At 38.7% G+C, this 22158-nt stretch overlaps 1 protein-coding gene across 2 annotated transcripts; it reads right to left on the reverse strand.

Annotated features, from left to right (window-relative positions):
* Positions 1 to 153: 153 nt before the first annotated feature.
* Positions 154 to 21723, reverse strand: NAE1 (NEDD8 activating enzyme E1 subunit 1). 2 transcript variants are annotated; one of them, XM_008509066.2, is made up of 21 exons: positions 21538 to 21682; positions 20531 to 20595; positions 18821 to 18924; positions 18666 to 18726; positions 16509 to 16539; positions 15716 to 15787; positions 15408 to 15487; positions 14715 to 14824; positions 12985 to 13094; positions 11330 to 11392; positions 10850 to 10913; positions 10452 to 10543; positions 8290 to 8349; positions 8067 to 8200; positions 6201 to 6276; positions 5880 to 5919; positions 4492 to 4578; positions 3937 to 4029; positions 1649 to 1763; positions 1515 to 1564; positions 154 to 475 (listed from the first exon to the last, which is right to left on the reverse strand). In XM_008509066.2, exons 6-21 carry the CDS (start codon positions 15767 to 15769, stop codon positions 366 to 368), a joined length of 1338 nt encoding a protein of 445 aa, XP_008507288.1. In that variant the 5' UTR covers positions 15770 to 15787; positions 16509 to 16539; positions 18666 to 18726; positions 18821 to 18924; positions 20531 to 20595; positions 21538 to 21682; the 3' UTR covers positions 154 to 365. The 2 variants fall into 2 exon arrangements, with proteins under 2 accessions (XP_008507288.1, XP_008507291.1); XM_008509069.2 differs by lacking the exon at positions 20531 to 20595 and having other exon boundaries at positions 21538 to 21723.
* Positions 21724 to 22158: the final 435 nt, after the last annotated feature.

Here is a 22158-nt window from a genome sequence, read left to right on the forward strand (position 1 = left end):
CGGTGATGGTCGTAAGATGTCCGTAGCTAAAATCTGCACATAGCTTAAATTCATGATTTAAGACTTATGTAAGAAAACTATTTTAAGCTATTTCTAATGAAACACAAAAGACTTCTAAGATAACTTTGAAATAGCAAGCCAGAAATAATGAACTCAATTAGAAATGGGTAGCTTTTATTCTCTGAGAAAATGACTGCTTCCTTTCCCCTCCCCTCCAAACAACAAGACTGCATTATTACAAATGAGAATAATGTTTATTAAAGAAACAATTTAACAGTTCTCCCTTAGCAGAACTTGACAGACTAGAGCACAACCTGAAGGCAATTACAATTTCAATCACTAACAAACTACACAGGGTGCTTATTCTACAACTGGAAAGTTGCTGACGTTTGTGACATGCCACTGTAAATGTAAGTATTATTAAAAATTACAAATTGTTTGGTGATTATTTTGATAACCTCTTGAGCAGCAGCTCCTGCAAGGAAAAAGGAGAAAAGCAAATCTTTGAAAAAGGTAAATTTCAAGAGTTATGTAAAAATACTCAATTTTGTAAAGAAAACCTTTCCTTTTTAAAAGCAAAGGTGTTTAAAAGTAATTCAAAACAGACATAGCTTACTGAGTCATATCAAAGCAAAAAACAATTTTTCTAACTGTTATTAAAGGAAATAAAAGTTTGTCCTATACATTCACACCTTGGAATAGTATGCCACAGTTTAAAAGAATGAGGTATTTTTAATTAGGGTGGTATAGAAAGATTGGCAAGATATATTAAGTAAAAAAAGTCAAAACAGTAGTATAGCTGATTGCACTTTTTTAAAGGATACATATAAGCAGAAAAGATTCTCAAAGGACACCCTTCTGTTGCATTTGAATTTTACCTTGTGCCCGTTTTACTTTTATAATAAAAAGGGAGTAAAGGTATATTTGTTCTAAATACATTTACAATTTGGAAAGAATCTATATTAAATACTGACAGACTGCTCTAACTACTCAGAACAGAACAAAGAATAGAAAAAACAAAAAACTACCAAGAAAAAGAATTCTTCCTCTTTTATAATCTGAAGCTTCATCTTTCACAGACATTCACTGATTCAATAAAATTTGAGACTCTGCTACATACCAGATACTGTTCTAGGCATTGGGGTACAGAAGGGATCCACAGACAAAAACCCTTGCCCTCATGGATCTTACTTTTTAGTAGCAAGGGAGAGATAAGTAAGTAAAATGTATAGTATGTCAAATGCCCCTTAAGTGCTAATGAAAAAAAGCAAGGAAGCGGGGATCCCAGTGTAAGAGGAGGGACTCAGTTTTAAATCAGGGAGTCAGAGAAGGCCTCACAGGGAAGGTAAGATTTAAACAAAGACCTGAAAGAAGTGAGGGCACATAATAGCATCGTGCCACTTAATAAAACATCCTGCTTCACTGACCTCCCTAGTTAAAATAGCTAAGAAAACAAAAGTTCGTAACTGTAGTCTATGACAACAGATGACAGTCTTCTCATCTATGGAACTCACCCCCTAAGAACGCAGCAATGGTGTGTGGCTCAGCAGCTCCGTATCGGCAACTACAGGAAAGGATGGAGACAGGAACTTAGATTAGCTTACGACAGGACAGGTATTGTCTCTCATATGCCCTAAAAAATACTCACAATTCGTGGACATAATCATCTTTCACCATTACAGATAATCCATATTCCTGAAGGAAGCCAGTGAGACAAGACTTCAACTTTCCTATATCTTCTTCAACTTGATAGTTAGATACCCCTAAAAATATATAGGTAAATTAGTTTTCATTAAAATAAATAAGGAATTCAAAATTAATGGCTACCACCTTTATTTAATCCAGTTTCAGGTGTTCTAGTCAAAACAGTAAGGTGTGAAACTAAAGTAAAAACAAAAATAATGGCAAGTATGAGACCAGTATTTGCAAATATCACAAACCTGTAACAAAGAAACTATCTAAAACCTATTAAAAATTTGAATTTGATAAGTCTGCTTTATTCACTGCTCCATACCCAGTATCTAGAGGAGGATCTGGCACACACTTGGTACTCAATAATTATTTGATAGAACTGAATGAATGAGCAAGTAATGTCCTATTTATACCCTTTGTAAAAATTGTGGTGTTTATTATCTATTTCCAGAAGATTAAATGACACTGAGGACATAAAGCTATAATAGGTAACATTTGTTCTAAGTACCATATATATTAATTGATTTAATCCTCACAACAACCCTATGAAGTCATTACTATTATTATCCCCATTTCACAAATGAGAAAACTGAGGCACAGACAGATTAAGTTATTTGCCTGAGTTATTAGCTCATGTATAGCAAAACTGAGATATAAGCCCAGGGAGTTCTTCATGATTAAACTATAATGTCTCCAAAGGTGAGCTATTATTATTATTACTACTGGAAGGAAAAATATAATTCCTGTAACATTCAGGTACTATAAATAAATCAAGATTTTTTAACCCCTCTGGTTTAAAAACTATCATCACTACTCTTCCTCGTAACAGTAATACCTCCTCTTTATTGAATACTTACCAGGTGCTAGACAATGTGTTAAGTGATCTTCATACATCACATACTTCACCCTTACAATCTAAGAGTAGATACTATTATCACCATTGCATAAATGAGAAACTGAGACTTGGAAGGAAATAGTGACCCACCCAAGGCCAAGAGATAATAAGTGATAGAGCTTGGATTTGAACCTAGGTTTAACTCCAAAGCCTGTGCTCTATCTGGTAGCTAGTCTCCCAAGATGGCTCCCCAATGAACACCCCTTCCTGCCCTCGTGTAGTCCCCTCCCACTCTTAATCTAAGCTGGCCCTGTGAAACCAACAGAACATGACATAAGCGATGCTGTGTGACTTCCAAGGCTAAGTCATAAAAAGCCCTATAACTTCCACTTGGATATTTTGGCACGTTAACTCTGGGGAAGCCAGCCACCATGCAAGAAGTCTACCCTAGGACTGCCATGCTAAAAGGAAGCCCTAGCTAGCCATGTGGAGAGAAATGCCTGACCAGCCCCCAGCAGTTCCAACTATCCTGACTCAAGTGCCAGACACACGAGTGAAAAGGTCTTCTTGCATGTCTAAGTCAGTCAAGCCTTCAGGATGACTCCAGCCCCAGGCGTCATGCAACTCCACGAGATCCCCTCTTCCCAGTGAGAACTGCCTAACTGAGCCAAACCAATCCTCAAAATCACAACATAACAATTTATTGTTTTAAGCTACTAAATTTTGGGATGGTTTGTTATATAAGAGATAACCAAAAATATGTTCTAACCAAATAATACAAATAAAGCAATATACATTTGTTGTTTATTCCTCTTCTTTCTTCTGGTAAGCTTGCTCATTAAGACTATACCTTGGTAGGCATACTACATCAGTAGGGGCAGGCGGTTTTATGATATACCTAGACTATACTGCTATGCAATAATCCTGCTCAATTAAAATTAACATCTTAAAAGTATTCTGGGCAACTGAAGATCTTTGAGATTATGCCAATTCCCCAAGTACTACATTTACAGATAACATAAAATAGATACTGAACAAAGAAATCCCTACATCTTCAGAGTTCTGACTTCAGAAGTCACTAGCATACTTCTTGTGGCTTTCCTATTCCACTGAATTGAACTCAGTGGGAGTCTTAAAGGTAAATTATGGAAACTGACAGAATAAAAAGTTTTCTTCTACATGCATTCAACCAACATTCCCGTTATACTTTAGAATCAAAAACTATTTGCAAATAGTTACACTTAAAAGAACAAATGGTAATTCCTCCCTGAGATGAACTAAACTGTTTATAATGTAAAATTCAAGCATCACTATTGTAAACACCCCGAGAACACTTTAAGTTTTAACTCAATTTAAATTGTGTTCATTCCAGATTTTATTATATTTGATAATTCAATTGCTATTCTTACCTGGATATCTACCATGTTGTTTATGAAACCTATCAACAGCCCGTAACATTAAGTATAATACTATCTCATTATCTGGATTGTCCATGCTGGAAACTGAAAGGAAAAAAAAATTTTAGTGTAATATGGGTAATTTACAACATAAAAACAATGCAGGACTGAATTTACTTATTTACTCAAGTTTCAGGACACAAGGCAATTTTATCACAAAATTTTGTGACAATAAAGTAGAAAATGATAAATAATAGTAAAATAAAGGGAGCTACATTAAGATAAAACCCAGTGGTCTTACAGACTGTTACCTAGTCACATAATCTCTACTAAAGTAGTAACATGCTGACTTTTGCTCTTCTACATATCATGCAACTTAGTGACCTAAATATGGGTTTATGTATACACTAAGTTTTATATTTTGAAATAGGACTACTTGGATAGATTTATAGAATAACATTTAAAGTATAAATATTTCTGTTATCACCAAACACTCAATACTATTATACACAAAATATTTATATCTTTAAAATTAATAAACTAGCATCAAAAGGTTATTATACTTACTAATTTCATCCTTGTTAACTGTATCCAAGCCATATTCTTCAGCTAAGGATCGACATCTTACTACGCGAAGAAATGCAGAATTGCTGCCTGAACACAGGAAAGACATAAGTATACGGTCAAGACACGTGAATACTCTAAACCACAGGTCACTTTACGAGCAGAAAATTGTGTGTACATTCTTCACAGACATGGAAATGTAAAGATGTCTTCTGTTTGGCTCTAATGGTAGCAGAGAAGACACTAGAACATAAGTCATCTAATATTCATGTCCTTGGCGCTACAACCAGTTCAGCACTGAATAAGTACATGATGGCATCCCTCTGAGCCTCAGATCATCCCTATTTATAAAATGGAGACAATACTGTTCACCTCTGAGTTGTTCTGTGGATCCAGTGTGCAACTGTGTAAAGTGCACACCTAGCACAATGCCTGATAGGGCTCAATGAATAGTAGTTTTTATCATTATTATCATCATCATCATAATTATCATTATTATTAGAATAAGTAGACCTAAAGGAGAGTGTCCTGTATATTGTGCTCTTGGTATATGCAAGACTTTTTTTTTTAAACTTTGTATTATGGAAATTTTTAAACATACCCCAAAGTAGAGAGAACAGAATAATAAACCCTCAAATACCCAACATCCAGCTTTTAATCTAGTCTCATACAGTCTTGTAGAACAAACACTAGTGCAGAAACAAGGTACAAGATTAGTAGTGGAACAAACATTAAAATTAAGCCTAAACAAACATTGTGGAAGAATCACAAAATGGAGAACTGGGATAAATATATTTCAAGGCTGGGAAGCACGCAAAATACAGACTTTTGCAGAAACTAGGGGCAGGAGCTACAGGGAAAAATCTTCAAACAGCATATGAAACAGATTGTATTCCTCTTTAACTCTTAAATAAGAGAACACTTCGGGCCTACTGAGCAGTTATCGAGAAGACCCCAGGAGCCTAGCTGCTCCGAAACAAGATGGCAAAATTCTTAATTCCATTATAGTCATTTAACACAGATCAAAACGAGTATTTAAACCAATACTGTCAATGTACATGTGGCTCAAGACTTCACACCCAAAGTCTTCAGATAAAACCTTCCCAAATTATTTAAAATTAATAAACTGAAAATTATTCTATATTAATGACAATTTTCAATTAATTGAGCTTCATGTCTTTTTAGCATTGCCATAGATGGAAATGCTCTACCTCTGACTCAGTCTCCCTCTCCATTTATTATATTATGAGAAAAAAAAAACCTTTACCCAATTATCTCTATCATTAGGACCATGGAAAATTTAAAATTTCAACTATTTATAATTCCTGGGAACATTTCCTATGGCACATTTTTATCAAGCAAAATAAGGAAACTAATTCAAGGGGACTTACAGAGTAATTTTAATTCTTTCTCTGAAATGGACTCTGGTGCCTGTAAAGAGATAAACGCAGGTTTTGCCACAGGATAATAGACAAGGTTAACAGAGGGTGCAGCACAAAGTCAATCACTGTGAGACAGAGAGGCTTTCTCCAAGTGCTGAGAGAGCACTGTAAAAACACCTTCTTTCCTGATGGCAGGCTTTCTCATTAGGCAGGCAAGTGAGAGATCCTTCTAAAGCAGCACAGAGCCAGTGCCACTGTTGGCTGGAGTTACGCACTCAGGCCTATAGGGAGCCACACTGTCCATCACAAGCAGTGTGCCCAGCAGCTTACCTGGCCGATAGACTGCAGCAATTTGGCAACATGATTACCCACAGCAGCAGCATCTTTCTTTGCTTTTTCACGGTAACTGGAAAAGAACACCACAAAGTTACTATTAGCAAATTTTAAAATTAGCAAAATTTAAATATCACCATGAAGCAAACAAAAAATTTTTCTTTTTCATGAAAAAACACTGGTCTGGCAACATACAAAATGTGAAAATGCCACAGAAATGCTGCCAGCAGCACCTGTTAGCGGTTGGGGATCATCCCAGCATTGGTGATGGACTCTTGGAATCCACCGATACCTGGGCTCCCTCTACAATTAACAGCACCCAACTTAAAAACGGCACTCTTAGAGGGGTCCATGATCCATGCCTCTCTGACACAGAACCTAACAAAATATGTTACTCAAGAACATGATTTGTCTCTTGAAGTCAAGTCCAAGGAAAGTTAAATACTTCAGAACTGTCAACAAATTCATGTAAAACTTTTAAGTCTATTTACATTTTCACCCTCTAAAAATGATCAGTGTTAAGCTGACTACCACCAATGTGAGGTCATACTTGTTTCTATCCTCAGTTGACTTTTCCCAAGTTTTAAGCAGTTGAACTTTTAGGCTAGGACAACAAAGATTTGTTAGACACTGACTGAGATGAAGAGTATAATCTGTCTAGGGGAACAGAGATCTTCTTTGTGTGACATTATCTGGCCCTTGAGGAAACCAAGCCAGCAGCCCTGGATTCATCAGCACCATGCCCGAACTCCACAAGGGTAATATCCATTGAGACCCATCCTTATGACAGTCTATCTGGGTTCCGGCTAGTGATACCTGGATAGGAGGTGTCTGTCTATAGTCATGAACTCTTTAAATTATGAAACATTAATGATAAAAAGTTCATCCAAAGACTTCAAAGTTTTAAGTTACAGATAAAAGGCAGAATAGAGCCATGGTTAAGAATATGGAGGGGCTGGCCCCGTGGCTGAGTGGTTCAGTTCGTGTGCTCTGCTTCGGTGGCCCAGGGTTTCACCAGTTCGAACCCTGGGCACGGATATTGCACTGCTCATCAAGCCATGCTGAGGTGGCATCCCACATGCCACAACTGGAAGGACCCACAACTAAAAATACACAACTATGTACTGGGAGCCTTTGGGGAGAAAAAGGAAAAAAATCTTTAAAAAAAAAAAGAATATGGAGCTGGGTTTCATGGATTCAAATCCTGGTTCTACCATTTACCAGCTGTATTCATCCATAAAACTGGGACAATAATAGTATCTCTTTCATAGGGATATTGTAAATATTAAATTAGTTAATCACAGAACAGTTCATAGCACAGTTAAGTACCCAAATGTTAGGTTTTATCATGAAATATGTAAGAAAAAATCTGCCCCCTAGGGGGTATATGGGAACTCTCTGCACTTTCTGCTGAATTTTCCTGTGAACCTAAAACTAATATTTTAAAAAATAAAACCTATTAAGAAAAAAATCTGCCTCCTAAGTTCTTTAGCTTACTTTTTTTTTTTGAGGAAGATTAGCCTTGAGCTAACTATACTGCCAGTCCTCCTCTTTTTTTGCTGAGGAAGCCTGGCCCTGAGCTAACATCCGTGCCCATCTTCCTCTACTTTATACGTGGGATGCCTACCACAGCGTGGCTTGACAAGCGGTGCCATGTCCACACCCGGGATCCAAACCAGTGAACCCCGGGCCGCTGAAGCAGAACATGCACACTTAACCACTGGGCCAGCCCTTTAGCTTACTTTTAAAGCAATGAGATTATAACAGACTTTCATTTGATTTCTGATAGACTGGTAAAATATGTTCATCTCTAATATAAACAGATTAATTTTTCTGTTACAAAGTTTGAAAACAGTGACTTACACATTTTGCAGTTTTATATATTTGCCTGAATCGGCGATCATATCAGGAATTGTGCCTCGAACAGGTAAATTTCCTTGACCCTCTTTGGCCACAAATTCTTTTAAAGCACGAGCTAAAATCCAAAATGATGGAGTCTAAAAGAATAAGAAAAAAAATATTAAGTGGCATTTGAATTTGACCTTAAGGTTTAAGGAGCACAATTTTTATTTGTTGCTGTTGTTACCTGTTTGGTGATATTTATGCAGCGATCATCATTAAATATATCTTCAATACTGCTTGGGATCTAACAAAGGAACAAACATTTACTTAGGTGAAGAATTTGCCCACCTGGATTTTCACTACTATTCCTTCAAACAAGTTCTTTGAATTCTCAAATTGTAATCAAATACAAACTTCTGATTCGCTTAGACTTTTATTTAGAATCAGTACTAGATGGAGATTTGATGGAGAAAGAGAGATAGAACAAAGTCCCCTCCTGCCCACTCGTGTTAGCATTAAAGATTGACCTGTTCTCGTACATCATAAATGGAGTAAAGGAGGAGCCAAAGTAAATCTTTTTATATAGTTACAGTTGAAGATATAACAAAGATTATAGACATTAATACCAAGCTAGATCTGTAGTCCTTTATGTTTTTCCATCTTGTCAAAAACTGAAACCTTTACACCCTAATTAGGGATGTCAAAAGAGACAACCACTCTGACAAAAACCAGATAGTTAAATTAAGGACTTTTAATACGTCAACAAAAACTTTAGAAACTGTAGTGTTTGGTTCTACTGTTGTGTGGAAAAAAGAAATTTCTTACTGGTAACCTCCTAACTGGTGTCTCTGCTCCCACGCCCAGTCCCCCACAGTCTGTTCTCTCCACAAGAGCCAGAATGATTTTTTAGAAATATAAATCAGGTCGCTCCACTCCCCTGCCCAAAACGCTTCAATGGCCTGCAAGGCCATTATGCTCTGGCCTTTTCTCCCTCCCCAAACTGAAATCCCTCCCATCACTTTCCCCCTTCTTTACTTCACTCCAGTCACACTGGCTTCCTTACTGACTCATGAACAAATGCCAAGCTTCATCCCACTTCTGGGCCTTTGCACATGTGCTTCCTCAGCCTGCAAAGCCCTTCCATCAGATCCCTGCACATCACTTCACTCAGGCTTCTGCTTACTCTTTGAGGGTCTCCCCGGCTCGGCCCAATCCCAGACCCCCCTCCCCCATCATGCTCTACCCCTGTGTTCTGCTCTAATTTTGTTCACAGCACCTGTGTTCTGTTCTAATTTTTCTGTTTGCTTAGTTCACTGTCCCCCAGCCATGAGAACCTTGTTTGTTTTTTTTAATTGGGGTAAATTGTACATTCAGTGAAAGGCACAGATTTCAAATGTACAATTTGATGTGTTTTGATAATTATACACATACTTTTAACCATCACCTCAATTAAGACATAGACAATTTTCATCACCCCAGAAAACTGATTCACAAAGCACACACTTTTAGTCACTCAGCAGTACTACCCCACTGTCTCCAAAAAGTTTGTAATGACAGCTTAAGTCCTTTCCTAACTTGAAAGGCAGCATTTTTTGATGGGTTTTTTTCTTTTTTTCTTTTTTGAGGAAGATTAGCCCTGAGCTAACATCTGCTGCCAATCCTCCTCTTTCTGCTGAGGAAGACTGGCCCTGAGCTAACATCTGTGCCCATCTTCCTCTACTTTATATGTGGGACGCCTACCATAACATGGCTTTTGCCAAGCGGTGCCATATCCACACCTGGAATCAGAAGCGGCGAACCCTGGGCCGCCGAGAAATGGAACGTGCGAACTTAACTGCTATGCCATCAGGCCGGCCCCTTAACTGTTTTAAATTATAACAAAATTCTAACTTAAACTATCAGCTGTGTTACTCCAAAGTTTCCCAAAAAACTCACTGGCCAGACTTCAACAACAAAACAAGGGGCATCTAAACTGGGTTATCTTCCAAATAATTTTTAAGTCATACAACGTCATTAAGAATATCCTCTATTACATCCAAATAATTACTGTCGAAAGCAAATGCAGGGTAAGATTAACTTTTCAGGGAAAACTATTTTGGACTAGTAAAATACCACCTTTATTACATAATTCCTACCCCCAAACTGTTACTATTCACAAATCATGTACTTTAAATAATTTATATAAATCATTGCATCACTGATATATGCTGAAGCACTGACATCCATTTTAACAAGGACAATAGAGAATCTTATTAAGACAAAATTCAATCTGTATTATAGATATTAATTTCTAACCAACTATACAATTTAGAAAATATTATCTTAAATTTAAAATCAACTATTTCACATACGAGGACCCCAGAAAGCACCTTTCTTATATGACTTCCTCAGCAACTCTTTTAATACCTGAGTTGTATTTAGTGCTGTGTTCACATTTTTAATAGCTTCTTCAAAATTCTCTTCATCTTCTGGAGCCCCATTTTCATTCTTCAGAATTCCTATTTACAAAGAAATTGGTTTGCAAACAATAGCCCTTTCCTTCTCACTCCTTCTCTCCCCCCAACACTATGGAAATAACCTTGTCATAGTCTGAAATGAAGATTGGATGTTGAAAATTAGGAAGAAATATGGCTTATCATTAGTTATTCTTAAAACTACAAGTGGTTCCTAATCCTCCTCTGAGGAAAAATAAAAGCTCAAGATGGCATCATCTGACAAAGGTGTTGACTGAAATCCAATAAACATTACCTTCAAGCAGTTTGCTTTTCAAACTTTATAGATTTAGTCACATCCCATAATCTTACCTTGTCTAATCAAATCTCTGAAGTCTTCTTTTTCTTTATACGTTTTAGGTATTCGTCCATTTGTCTAAATTGGTTAAAAAATTTTAAAATCTAGTTATAAAAAATCAAAATGGAAATTGAGAGTCCAAAGTTTCCCCATTCTCCCATCTATATGCGATTTTATCAGCAAACATATACCTCACTAAAATCAGAGGGTGACTTGATAGAAAACAGAAACTCTGGGCCATTTCTCTACATTCATTCCCCACAGCCAGTTTCAGAATAACATTTAAATATCACAATAACATTCAAATATCATTTTGTCAATAAAAATATTAGTATCAAAAGAAGAACTGCTAGATTTAAACTGAAAAGCACCCGCCTGCCCTATGACCATGTAAAGAAAACAATTAATCTCCCACCCCCCTCCAGTGAAATCCTTTATAAATAATTGAAAATACAGTCACATATGGAATTTCTTTTTTTAAAGGAAGGACATACTTCACTATACCACTGTGCTAAATATTTAGCTACGATCACAATCCACGGAGTGTGGCTATGGTCCTAAAAATGAGAAAAATAAAAGAAAATGTTGGTATTAGTTAACATTAATTAGTTAACATTATTCTTCACTACACCATCTCATTTTCAACAAATTCAACAATATTTATGATCATCTCCCTGTATATGTGGAATAATAAATGGAGAAAAGTGAACTGGGTTAATAAAAATTGCCTTACAAATTTTTTTAGAGGCAGTGTCTTTTTTTTTTTGAGAAAGATTAGCCCTGAGCTAACATCTGCCGCCAATCCTCCTCTTTTTGCTGAGGAAGACTGGCCCTGAGCTAACTAACATCCATGCCCATCTTCCTCTACTTTATACGTGGGATGCCTACCACAGCATGGCTTGACAAGCAGTGCCATGTCCACACCTGGGATCCGAACCGGCGAACCCCGGGCCACCGAAGCAGAACGTGCGCACTTAACCGCTGTGCCACTGGGCCGGCCCCAAGGCAGTGTCCATTTTAATCCTAAAATGCCAGGTATGTACTATGATTGTCCCCATTTCATCATTAAGAAACAGTCTCAGAGACTGCCACCCGAAAATAAAGCTCAAATCTCTTGATTTCAGATACGAATCCAAGACTAAGAAAAGAGGATCTTCTCCGTGCCTTCTGATGAACCAAATACCTGCATTTTAATTAATACGTAGGTAGGAAAAAATAAATACACTCCTTAAATTATATAGTCTGTTATAAATATAATTATTATTATAATGAACTATGCAGTTGCCTTGGTAATTCTCAAACACTAAAACTAAATTTTACGAGGAATCAATTTCAACAAACATCCATGCCAAATTCAAGCTAATTTTATTTTATTTATTTATTTTTTTGAGGAAGACTAGCCCTGAGCTAACATCTGCCAATCCTCCTCTTTTTGCTGAGGAAGGCTGGCCCTGAGCTAACATCCGTGCCCATCTTCCTCTACTTTATATGTGGGACGCCTAGCACAGCATGGCTTGCCAAGCAGTGCCATGTCCACACCCGGGATTCGAACCAGTGAACCCCAGGCCACTGAAGCGGAACATGTGCGCTTAACCACTGCGCCACCGGGCCGGCCCCTTAACTAATTTTATTTTATTTGTTTGGTGAGGAAGATTGGCCCTGAGCAATCTGTGCCAATCTTCCTGTATTTTGTATGTGGGATGCCACCACAGCATGGCTTGATGAGCGGTGTGTAGGTCCACACCTGGGATCCCAATCTGTGAACCCCAGGCCACCAAAGTGGGGCACGCAAACTTAACCATTATGCCACCAGGTCAGCCCTCAAACTATTTTAAAGAGCACATCTATTTGTTTAGGAAAGGGCCATCAAGAGGGCTTCTGGGATATGTTAACGTCCAATTTCTTGACCTGGGTGTTGATTATACAGATATGTTCAGTTAATGAACTTTTCATCAATAAAAAATTTTTTCGTCATTTTAGGGAAAAACAGATTTATTTAAAACAAATTAGGTACAATATTATTATGTAATCTGGATGACAGGAATATGGAGGTTTACAGTATCTTCTCATTTTGGTGTAATCTGAAAATCTTATGTTAAAAAAATGCTTTAAGTCTGTCTGTAAATGGAAGGTCACAAACACTACCAACCTTTTTTTCCATATGCTCCAAATCATAAGACTGAAAATGTTCTCTCAGCTCAGGAAATGGCTTATCCAGCCGTAGATCCTCTAATGCATTGTCTGGATGAGATTCGATTACTGTGAAACAAATGAGTGCAAAAGATAAACTTACTTCTTTATTGATATTGCTGACAACACAATACATTATAGGAACTTAGGAAATCTATAATTTTTAAGTGAGTATAGGGCCTACAGGGTTTTTTCACTGTTTTGTTTATTTTTTAAGGTAAATTTTTTTTGAGGTAAGTTTACATATACATTTACATTTTATGAAACGCATAAATCGTAAGTGGACTATAATTTTAATAAAAGTAAAACCAAGATTCTTTTAGAGCAGAATTTCATTATAACTGGAAAAGATCAAAACTGATCAAATGTGTTTTCAGATAGTACCTAACAACCTACCCTTCTTCCCCCTCTGGTCTTCAACAGACGGCATCACCATCTACCTAGACCTCTTCCCTAGAAACCTGATGGTCACCCTCGACTTCTTGCTTTCTTGGCCCAGCATCAGCACTCCCCACATCCTGATGTCACTTCGTACACAGCCTCCACATAGAAGAGTTCTAGGCTCAACTCTGTCACTTGCTAGCTGCGTAACCTTAGGCAAATAACTTAATCTCTCTATGCTGCATCCTAACCTGTAGAAAATAGGTAAAAAATAGATAGTATCTACCTTATAAGGATTTTGGAAAGACTAAATGAAATAATCCACATAAATGCAGACACACAATTAACAATATTAACCTTCGTTATTATCTACCCCTCTTTCCTATCCTTGTAACATCTGCTCTCAGTCAGGGACCCTCTCTCCCTTGCGCTCTCTCTCTCACCTAGACCACTCCTAACAGCAACCCTTGCCTCCAATCTTTGCCCCTTCAAATCCATTTGTTCTCCACGCAGCTTCAGAGTGACCCATTTAAAACAAAGTTTTTACCCTGTCACTCTCCCACTTACAACTCTTAAATGGCCCAGCACCACCGGCCAGAAGCTTATCCTCACAACTCACTCCCTAACTGCCCAAGCAGATACTACTCCTCAGTGATGCTACTAATGCCAAGGGCTTTCACTGCACTAGCAGAGCACCTGGCTCAGAGCAATGAATGAGTACTGAATGAAATTTTCCTGATGACTTAAGATTAAAATTTTGTAAGTGAAGGTTAATATAAGCCTTGAGCTGATGCAAGACTGCCTATGAATGACTTCGGTCTCCTATAATACTGTTTCCTTGGAACAGTAGTTAGGTGAATGCCTTGCTTGTTGTGTGCAATTGTACCTGAACTGGAGAAGCCTAAGGCCGGTATGAGAATGGAATGCAAGATTGGTGGAGGAAAAGGTGAAGTGACCTCTATGTGTCAGTGTGACCCACAATACCTTGGCCCTTGCCTATGGCAGCCCATACATGCCCTATGTGGGTTAGGAGGCAAAAACAAGCTAGGTATTTGCATAGCTGCGGGGCCTCCTCATAGGATGAAGAAGCTGTACCTGTTGTATCTCCTGCTTTGTATCCTTCTATAATGCTAAGTAAAGGAAATATTAGATTAAAGCCTATTGATTTTGATCGCCACTTTGAACCTATAACTGGAGTTGCTGCTACAAATCTGCTTTGTAATTTAAAATTGACTTTCTAAATTATCAGGTTTCCAAAATTATAGCTACAGCAACCAACAGCAAGCCCCATATGTGCAACAATCTTACCTGGATGTTCTTTTATAATGATCCTCATATAACCAACTAGTCCATATGTCCTACAGACCAAAAGAGGGATTTGGGAATTCCACAGGACATCTGCTAAACGTAGTAATGTACTGTAAAGGAAAGCACAATAAATAAGAACATAAGCAAATGAATATATGCCAAACATGAAAATGCCTTAAAATAAAGCAACTTTCTTACTAAATAATAAATGCAAAGATACATCTATTGCATTTACATAAGAGGGTCAAAGACACAATGAAAAGCAAGCAATTCCACAAGGTTGCAGTCTCAAAGAAAGTCTATCTTTTGGACGAGAGGGATATGAAAGCCTCATCTTTTGCATTAGGGAGAATGTTACTGAAAGACACTTCCTAACAATTCCATGATAAAGAGGAAAATATTTATAAAACCCTTGTACACACGCCTATGCACTCCCGACAATTAATTCCAACCAGTTTTTTTCACTAAAAAATAACTAATGTTCAATTTAACTGCTCTAAATATATCAAAAAGTTTCACATCTCAATATTTTTCTCTTCTCTATCTTTTTGATGCTAGAGATTTGTAAGTGCTTTCAATTAAAGGTTTCTATGGAGTTTAAGAATGTTAGAAACCATAGACTCTGCAGAGAAAACAAAACTATGCAAATCTAATAAGAGAGTAAAATAAAAACATATTAACATAAAAATTTACCTTTCAGGAAGCTGAGTTGCAACCACAATGGTAAACCTACAGAAAAATGAAGGATCATTGTCTAGAAGGTTTTCTGGACTCTAAATAGGACAGAGGAAAAAAATCCAACAATTTCACAATCATATTAAACATGGCAGAAACAGTTAAGCTATTTAGAACAAATGAGGCAACGTGCTAGACACCAATGTTAAAGTAATTCAACTATCAACTAAACATAAATGATACAAAGTTCAAAATTCTAAATTCCTAGGGCTTTGAATGATTAAAAAATTACATTACTACACAGAAATAATAACGTATACACATACCTCTTCCACAAAACTTCCAGAGACATCATTATTTAATTCTTGTAAAAATTCCATGGCAGCTTGAGCTCGGTTCTTTTTAAAAATAAAGCATTTAACTTGAATTAGAAAAAATCTGGTTAATATGTAACCTCTCGATTTACAGGTCAGGCAAACACCATATAAAACTATCCAAATTTCACGCATAGGTATGACAACTTTCTTTTCATAGTATTCAAACTGAGACTCAACCAGAATATTACTTAAAACAGAGCTAAACAGAGTTCTTAAATGACTACATTATTTGCACTCTACTTTTCTGATCAGGCAAATGACCAAAAACCCTGGGCAGCAGGCGGGGATATCCTGGATCAAGCTCAGATTTACTCTAACCTCCCACATTTACAATCATATACAGGAGAGGTCCATCATTAAAGACAGTCATTTCCATTCAGAATACTGTACTAAGTTAACTAACATGACTTTGTAAGATTTTTAATTGAAATACAAAAATGAAGGATTTGCTGGCTAACTCTTAGTTAAAAATTTGGTTAACCAGAATATTCTATCCTCTAAACAGTAACATCACTCAACATTTAGCTTTAATGCACGATACAGTGTAAAATACAGACACTACTTCTAAGTTCTTAAACTACCAAGCATATAAAGATTTACAAGATCAGAAAAAAATTAGCTTTTTTCTCAGAGAAACAATAAGCTCTTTTAAAGTAAAAGTTTTTCAAGCAATCAAAACATAATGGCATCATTAGATGCCCATGCACAACTATATTTATTCTATAACAAACTGTTTGTTTACCTTGCCAATACTGCTTCTTTGAAGGAAAAAACTAAAATAGAATAATAAAAAAAAATTAATGGCTTCTTAGACTATAAAGGAAATATTATTTGTAATTCCAGGCGTATTTCATTCATAGTATGAAACAAACTATATTTTGACTACAGATTGTAACAGCCTTCCTGGAGGAAGAAAACTGGACGAAACTTGTAATCAAAGATAGGCTAATAAATCAATGTTTTCCAAAGTGTGTACCACAGAATATGAATTTCACGAAATGCTCTGAGAGAAAAGGGTTCCCTGGCTTGAAAACACCATATGTTATATTTCCCTCTTGAAAATTCATAACCTACATAATACACACGTCCTTTTTTTTTTTTTTTTTTAAAGATTGGCACCCGGGCTAACAACTGTTGCCAATCTTTTTTTTTTTTTCCTCTCTGCTTTATCTCCCCAACCCCCCGCCCCCTGCCGGTACACAGTTGTATACCTTAGTTGCAGGTCCTTCTAGTTGGGGTACACATGATCTTGAAGTCTTATATTAAAAAATGTTGGGGGGTGGGCTAAATGGGTGAAGGGAGTCTAAAGGTACAAACTTCCAGCTACAAAATAAATGTCATGGGATGTAATGTACATTAATGACGACTATAATTAGTAACACTGTATTGCATATTTGAAAGTTGCTAAGAGAGTAGATCTTAAAAGTTCTCATCACAAGGGGCTGGCCCCGTGGCCGAGTGGTTAAGTTCGCGCGCTCCGCTGCAGACGGCCCAGTGTTTCGTTAGTTCGAATCCTGGGCGCGGACATGGCACTGCTCATCAGACCACGCTGAGGCAGCGTCCCACATGCTACAACTAGAAGAACCCACAACGAAGAATACACAACTATGTACCGGGGGGCTTTGGGGAGAAAAAGGAAAAAATAAAATCTTTAAAAAAAAAAAAAAAAAAAAAAAAGTTCTCATCACAAGACAAAAAAATTCTATAACTATGTATGGTGACGGATGTTAACTAGATTTATCGTGGTGATCATTTCACTATACAAAAGTCAAATCATTATGTTGTATACCTGAGACTAATATAATGTTATATGTTAATTATATCTCAATAAAAATAAATAAAATATATCACCGTAAAAAAAATGTTTAACTTCATTTGACCCATTTCCAAAACTCATGTGTCCAGGGAATTCATTTGCCCATTTAGCAGTTAGTAACAGTCCCAGAAGCAGTGTTCCACAGACCACACTTGGGAAATGCTATCCTGAACCGTTTGCTTCTGCAGATAACTATAACAGATTTATTCAGGTTTCTTCCCATGCATGCCCTCAACAGGTCTCAAGGCCCAGATCTAAGGTTGCTAATCAGAGTCGGGGTGCCCTTTTGTACCACAAGCTCAGTGGCTCCATAAGAAAAAGAAACTTTATTCTTATCACAGCCTGCTCTAACTAAACAAGTAAGCAAAGATAACAGGACTTTTTCTTTACAGATACCAATAAAAGGGTTGTGTTGTGGATACACTATCATCCAAAGAAAAGATATCCAAGCTCTGCATGAACCAAATTCTGATTTTCCTTGTATTTACTCATTGTTGTATTCTGACCAACATAACGAGAGCTCCCCAACTCCAAGTCCCTGAAAAGGCAAGCTTGAAATCCAGATTTGGGAATGCTCTCAAAGTCTAAACATGATCATGTTTAAAGAATGATATACAGGCCATCTTTAAAATAGCATTTTTATAGAGACAGTATAGTGTAGAGAGAGATACCTGGACTAAGCTTAAAAGACACCACAAATAAAAGGTGGTTTTCATTATTCTTGTCATCCAAAAATACTGTTATTGTTAGTTATATACTAACATGTAGGAATCAATGCAAGGACTTAGGAAGTGTCCAGAGTTCACAAATAAAGGAATAATGACTACTCCTTTGCATTAACAATGACAATAAAGACAGTAATGATGGGTGCCTTTTATTAATGGCCTATTTGCCAGACACCGTGCTAGCATTTTACCTATATTAACTCACTTCACCCTTGCCATAATCCCAAACACAGGGATTATTTCCACTTGGGAGTCAAGGCACCCTGATTAAGAAGGTAAAGCTGGGATTTAGGCCTCTCTCCTGTGACAGTGCACTGCGTTCCCTAACATGCATATATTTGAAAAGAATAAAACATACTTATTTCCAGCATCTTCTCCGCTGACCTGATTTCCATCAATAATTGTAAACGAACCAATACCTGGGAGACAAAAACAGAGTCAGTCAAGAATATATATTTCTAGTTCAAAACCTTAAAGAAGTAAATTGAGAACACAACCACCAAACTACATTACCTGGTAGTACCAAGTTTTTAAGAATTTCAGTTCCTGTTGCTGTCGCATTTATTAGGCAAACATGAGCGGACTCTAAAGCCTCTTGCCCATGATCACCCCACAACCTACAAAACAAGACACAAATTCAACACTTAAAAAACTTTCATGAAAATACAACTGTCTTGTTTGAGTGGTGATCTTCGATCTTTAAAGTGCTCTTGCACAGAATAACCGACAGGATAACCCTGGCAAATGTGAGGCAGGAACAGCAGGAGCTGTTCTGGGGTTTATGTAGCTGAGTAACCTACAACTCAGACAGGCTGATCCCTTGCATGGGGGGCGGTCAACTCAGAACTAGAAACTTTGTCTTGCAGCTCCTTGTCCCTCACTCTTTTAGATAACTTAGAGAACAGAAAGTCTTTAGATATACTCATTAAAATTAAAGAAGTACCTTGGATTTAAAACATATTCTGTTCTCTATCTCATTTCTCCTTAAGTTACATGGATCTAGTGTATTTAAGATTGTGACATTGGATTTATCACTGTGACATCTGCAAGAGTAAGCAAGAGCCTTACCAAGAAAACTGAATTATCATCTGAAAAGCCTCATATCGACTTTTACAGGAGTGCTTTAAAATATAATACCAGATGAACATTCTAATAGCATGATTAATAAATGTATACATTAACAAACAAAAAGATGTAATAAGGATTAGAAATATATGCTAAAACCTGATTCACACCGGCATATCATTAACAGGGCAAGGTAGATGATCACACATGTATCTTGACACCTGAGCTAACCTGGTCACTTCCACCCAGAAAACCTATTAACCAGATCATCTTTTCTTGTCAGTATAGGAAGCACAGAGGGGGCCCAAATCATTAGAAAAATGCCATAGCCTGGAGGACTGACAGACTTTAACGTGCCTTCCCTGTCACCTGATCTAAAGCAGATTCTCTCTTACTGTGTATGCAGCCCCGATATCCTCCAGAGCATATCACAAGTTTAACTGCCTCATTTGATTTCTTTATTTGCTGAACATCTCTCTCTCCATTCCACTCTAAGCTCCAGTAGGGCCCAGACCACTCCCTATATCCACCACTGGAGCCCCAATGCCTGGCACAATGCCTTGCCCAAAGTAAGTGATCACTGAACAGCTGTCAAATGAATGGAAGAATAGCCTAAAAGAACCAGACAGACTTGAAACACTTGTTTCTCTATGGAAGTAGGGCACACAGAAGACACCTGACGTATTTGGTTGATGGATTCTTGGGTAGTTGGAGAGCGAGCCTAAGAGAATACTGATGAAGCTCTAGGTAACATGTTTCAAGAAAGGGCCCAACAAGAAACCAATCCTCTCTACTCTTGCTGGCCTAATGAAAGAAAGCAGGGCCTTCTCGTCTGTTTGCTGGCTGCACAACTTTGCTTTCAACTGCTTCCCTCTGACACTTCAAAACTAATAATCAGTTCTCACTATAAAAGGTAAAGTTTGGTCCTTAAATGGATTGGACTTAGCAAAAACTCTTTTTTACAGTTACTCAGTAACCTAAAATATCTTCTCAGCTCTATCATGTACGATTACACCCACATTCTAAACACAAGGAACTCGAAGAATTTACAAGAGAACACAAGTTGGTTACAAAGGCTCTACCACCTTGCTTCTTTCCCCAGAAGCTAGAGAGCAGTGATGTGATTGGGTACCAGCTCTGAGAAGCCTCCTGGCTTACCTTCTGGCTCAAACAGAGACACTCCGGGCAAGCTATCTAACTTCTCCAAGACTCAGTGTCCCCATCTATAAAACAGAGAATGTCTGCCTTCAAGGCTGCTCTCAGAATTGAGCCCCTAAAGCCCCTGTATACAGCACTAGGCTGTAGACGCAAAGGTGAGTTCCAGCCCCCTAGGGACATACTGTAACTTCTCCTGGTTTGGGGGCTCCAGAAAGGAGGGAAGAGACAAGCGTTTTTGTTACTACCACCGCCTTAACACACAGAAGATGCTCAATAAATAAGGAAGGAGGAGTGTAAGGAGAAAAAGCAAGGGAGAAGAAGTAGCCAAGAAGGTGCCTGAGACCTGCAGTGTCCATTGGCCATTAGCCACATGTGGCTACTGTGCACCACAAATGAGGCTAGTGCGAATTGAGATGTGTAAAACGCCGGATAACGAAGACAGTATGAAAAAAAAGTAAAATATCCCTAATAACTTTTTTATATTGATTACGTGTTGAAACGGTAATATTTTGGATATATGGGGTTAAACAAACTGTATGATTAAAATTAATTTCACCCGATTCCTTTTCTGTTCAATGTGGCTACTAGATAATGTATAATTACACAGGCTATGCTATGAGACGAGCGTGCTATTTCCACCGCTGGCTTAGAACAACACCTAACGCTCTCACGGCCGGGACGGGGTAGTTCCGATCCCCCCATTCTGCAAAACCAGCAGCCCGAGCGCGGCGAGGCGGGGCCTGCAGCCGCCCTGGCGACCCGGCGGACCCGGGGACACCGCGCCTCCAACCGCGCACCACGTGGCGGGGGGCGCGCGCCCCCTGGGGGAGGAGGGTCCGGCCCGCGAGGAGCACCCCCGGCCCCAAGCCGGAGCCCCGAGCCCCGCACGCCCGGCCGGCCCGGCGGGAGGCCTGGGGGAGGCCCGACCGCGCCGCCCGCTCACTTAGGCCCGGCCCGGACGCACAGGAGCCGGCTGGGCCGCCCGCGCGGCTTGGTGAGGCCCTCACCTCAGCTGCCGGTCGTACTTCTGCTCCTTCAGCAGCTTCCCCGGTTGCGCCATGGCCGCGCCCGCCGCGCGAATAACAGCCGAGCCCCCGCCGGGCACCGCCAACACCTCCACGAGCGCGCAGGCGCACTGAGGGCCCTCTCGCCACCGCTGCCCCCTGCGCGCCGCCTGCAGGGGGCGCCGCCACTGCACTGCGCACGCGTCGCCGGTTTTCCCGCGTGTACCCGGCCCGCAGTCGCGATCCGGACTGCGGCTGGTGGTCCAGCCTTCCCTGATAGACCAGCCCCGCTAGTCTACCAGTCGGTGACTTTGTACGTGCAGTCATTGTGGGGGACTCGGGCTTTGGAATAAAGCAGATTTGGATTTTAACCACTCACTGGTTGTGAGATTTGCTCTTTACCTCGCAAATCCCCAGTTTGCTCACCTGTGCAATGGGGATAAATGTGTCTCCATCACAGGGTTCTATTAGCCTTGAATGAGATTTTGAATACACAGAGCCAAACTCACAAAAAATCCTGTCTGGGTAATAATTTTCATTATTATGATCATTATTGTTCACTCATTTCTTCCATCTTCTCATGCAAAAAGCCCACAGTGAAAGTCTGTTTCAAACCACAAAGCC

Source organism: Equus przewalskii, chromosome 3 (assembly GCF_037783145.1).
Source record: "Equus przewalskii isolate Varuska chromosome 3, EquPr2, whole genome shotgun sequence".
Lineage (NCBI taxonomy): Eukaryota > Metazoa > Chordata > Mammalia > Perissodactyla > Equidae > Equus > Equus przewalskii.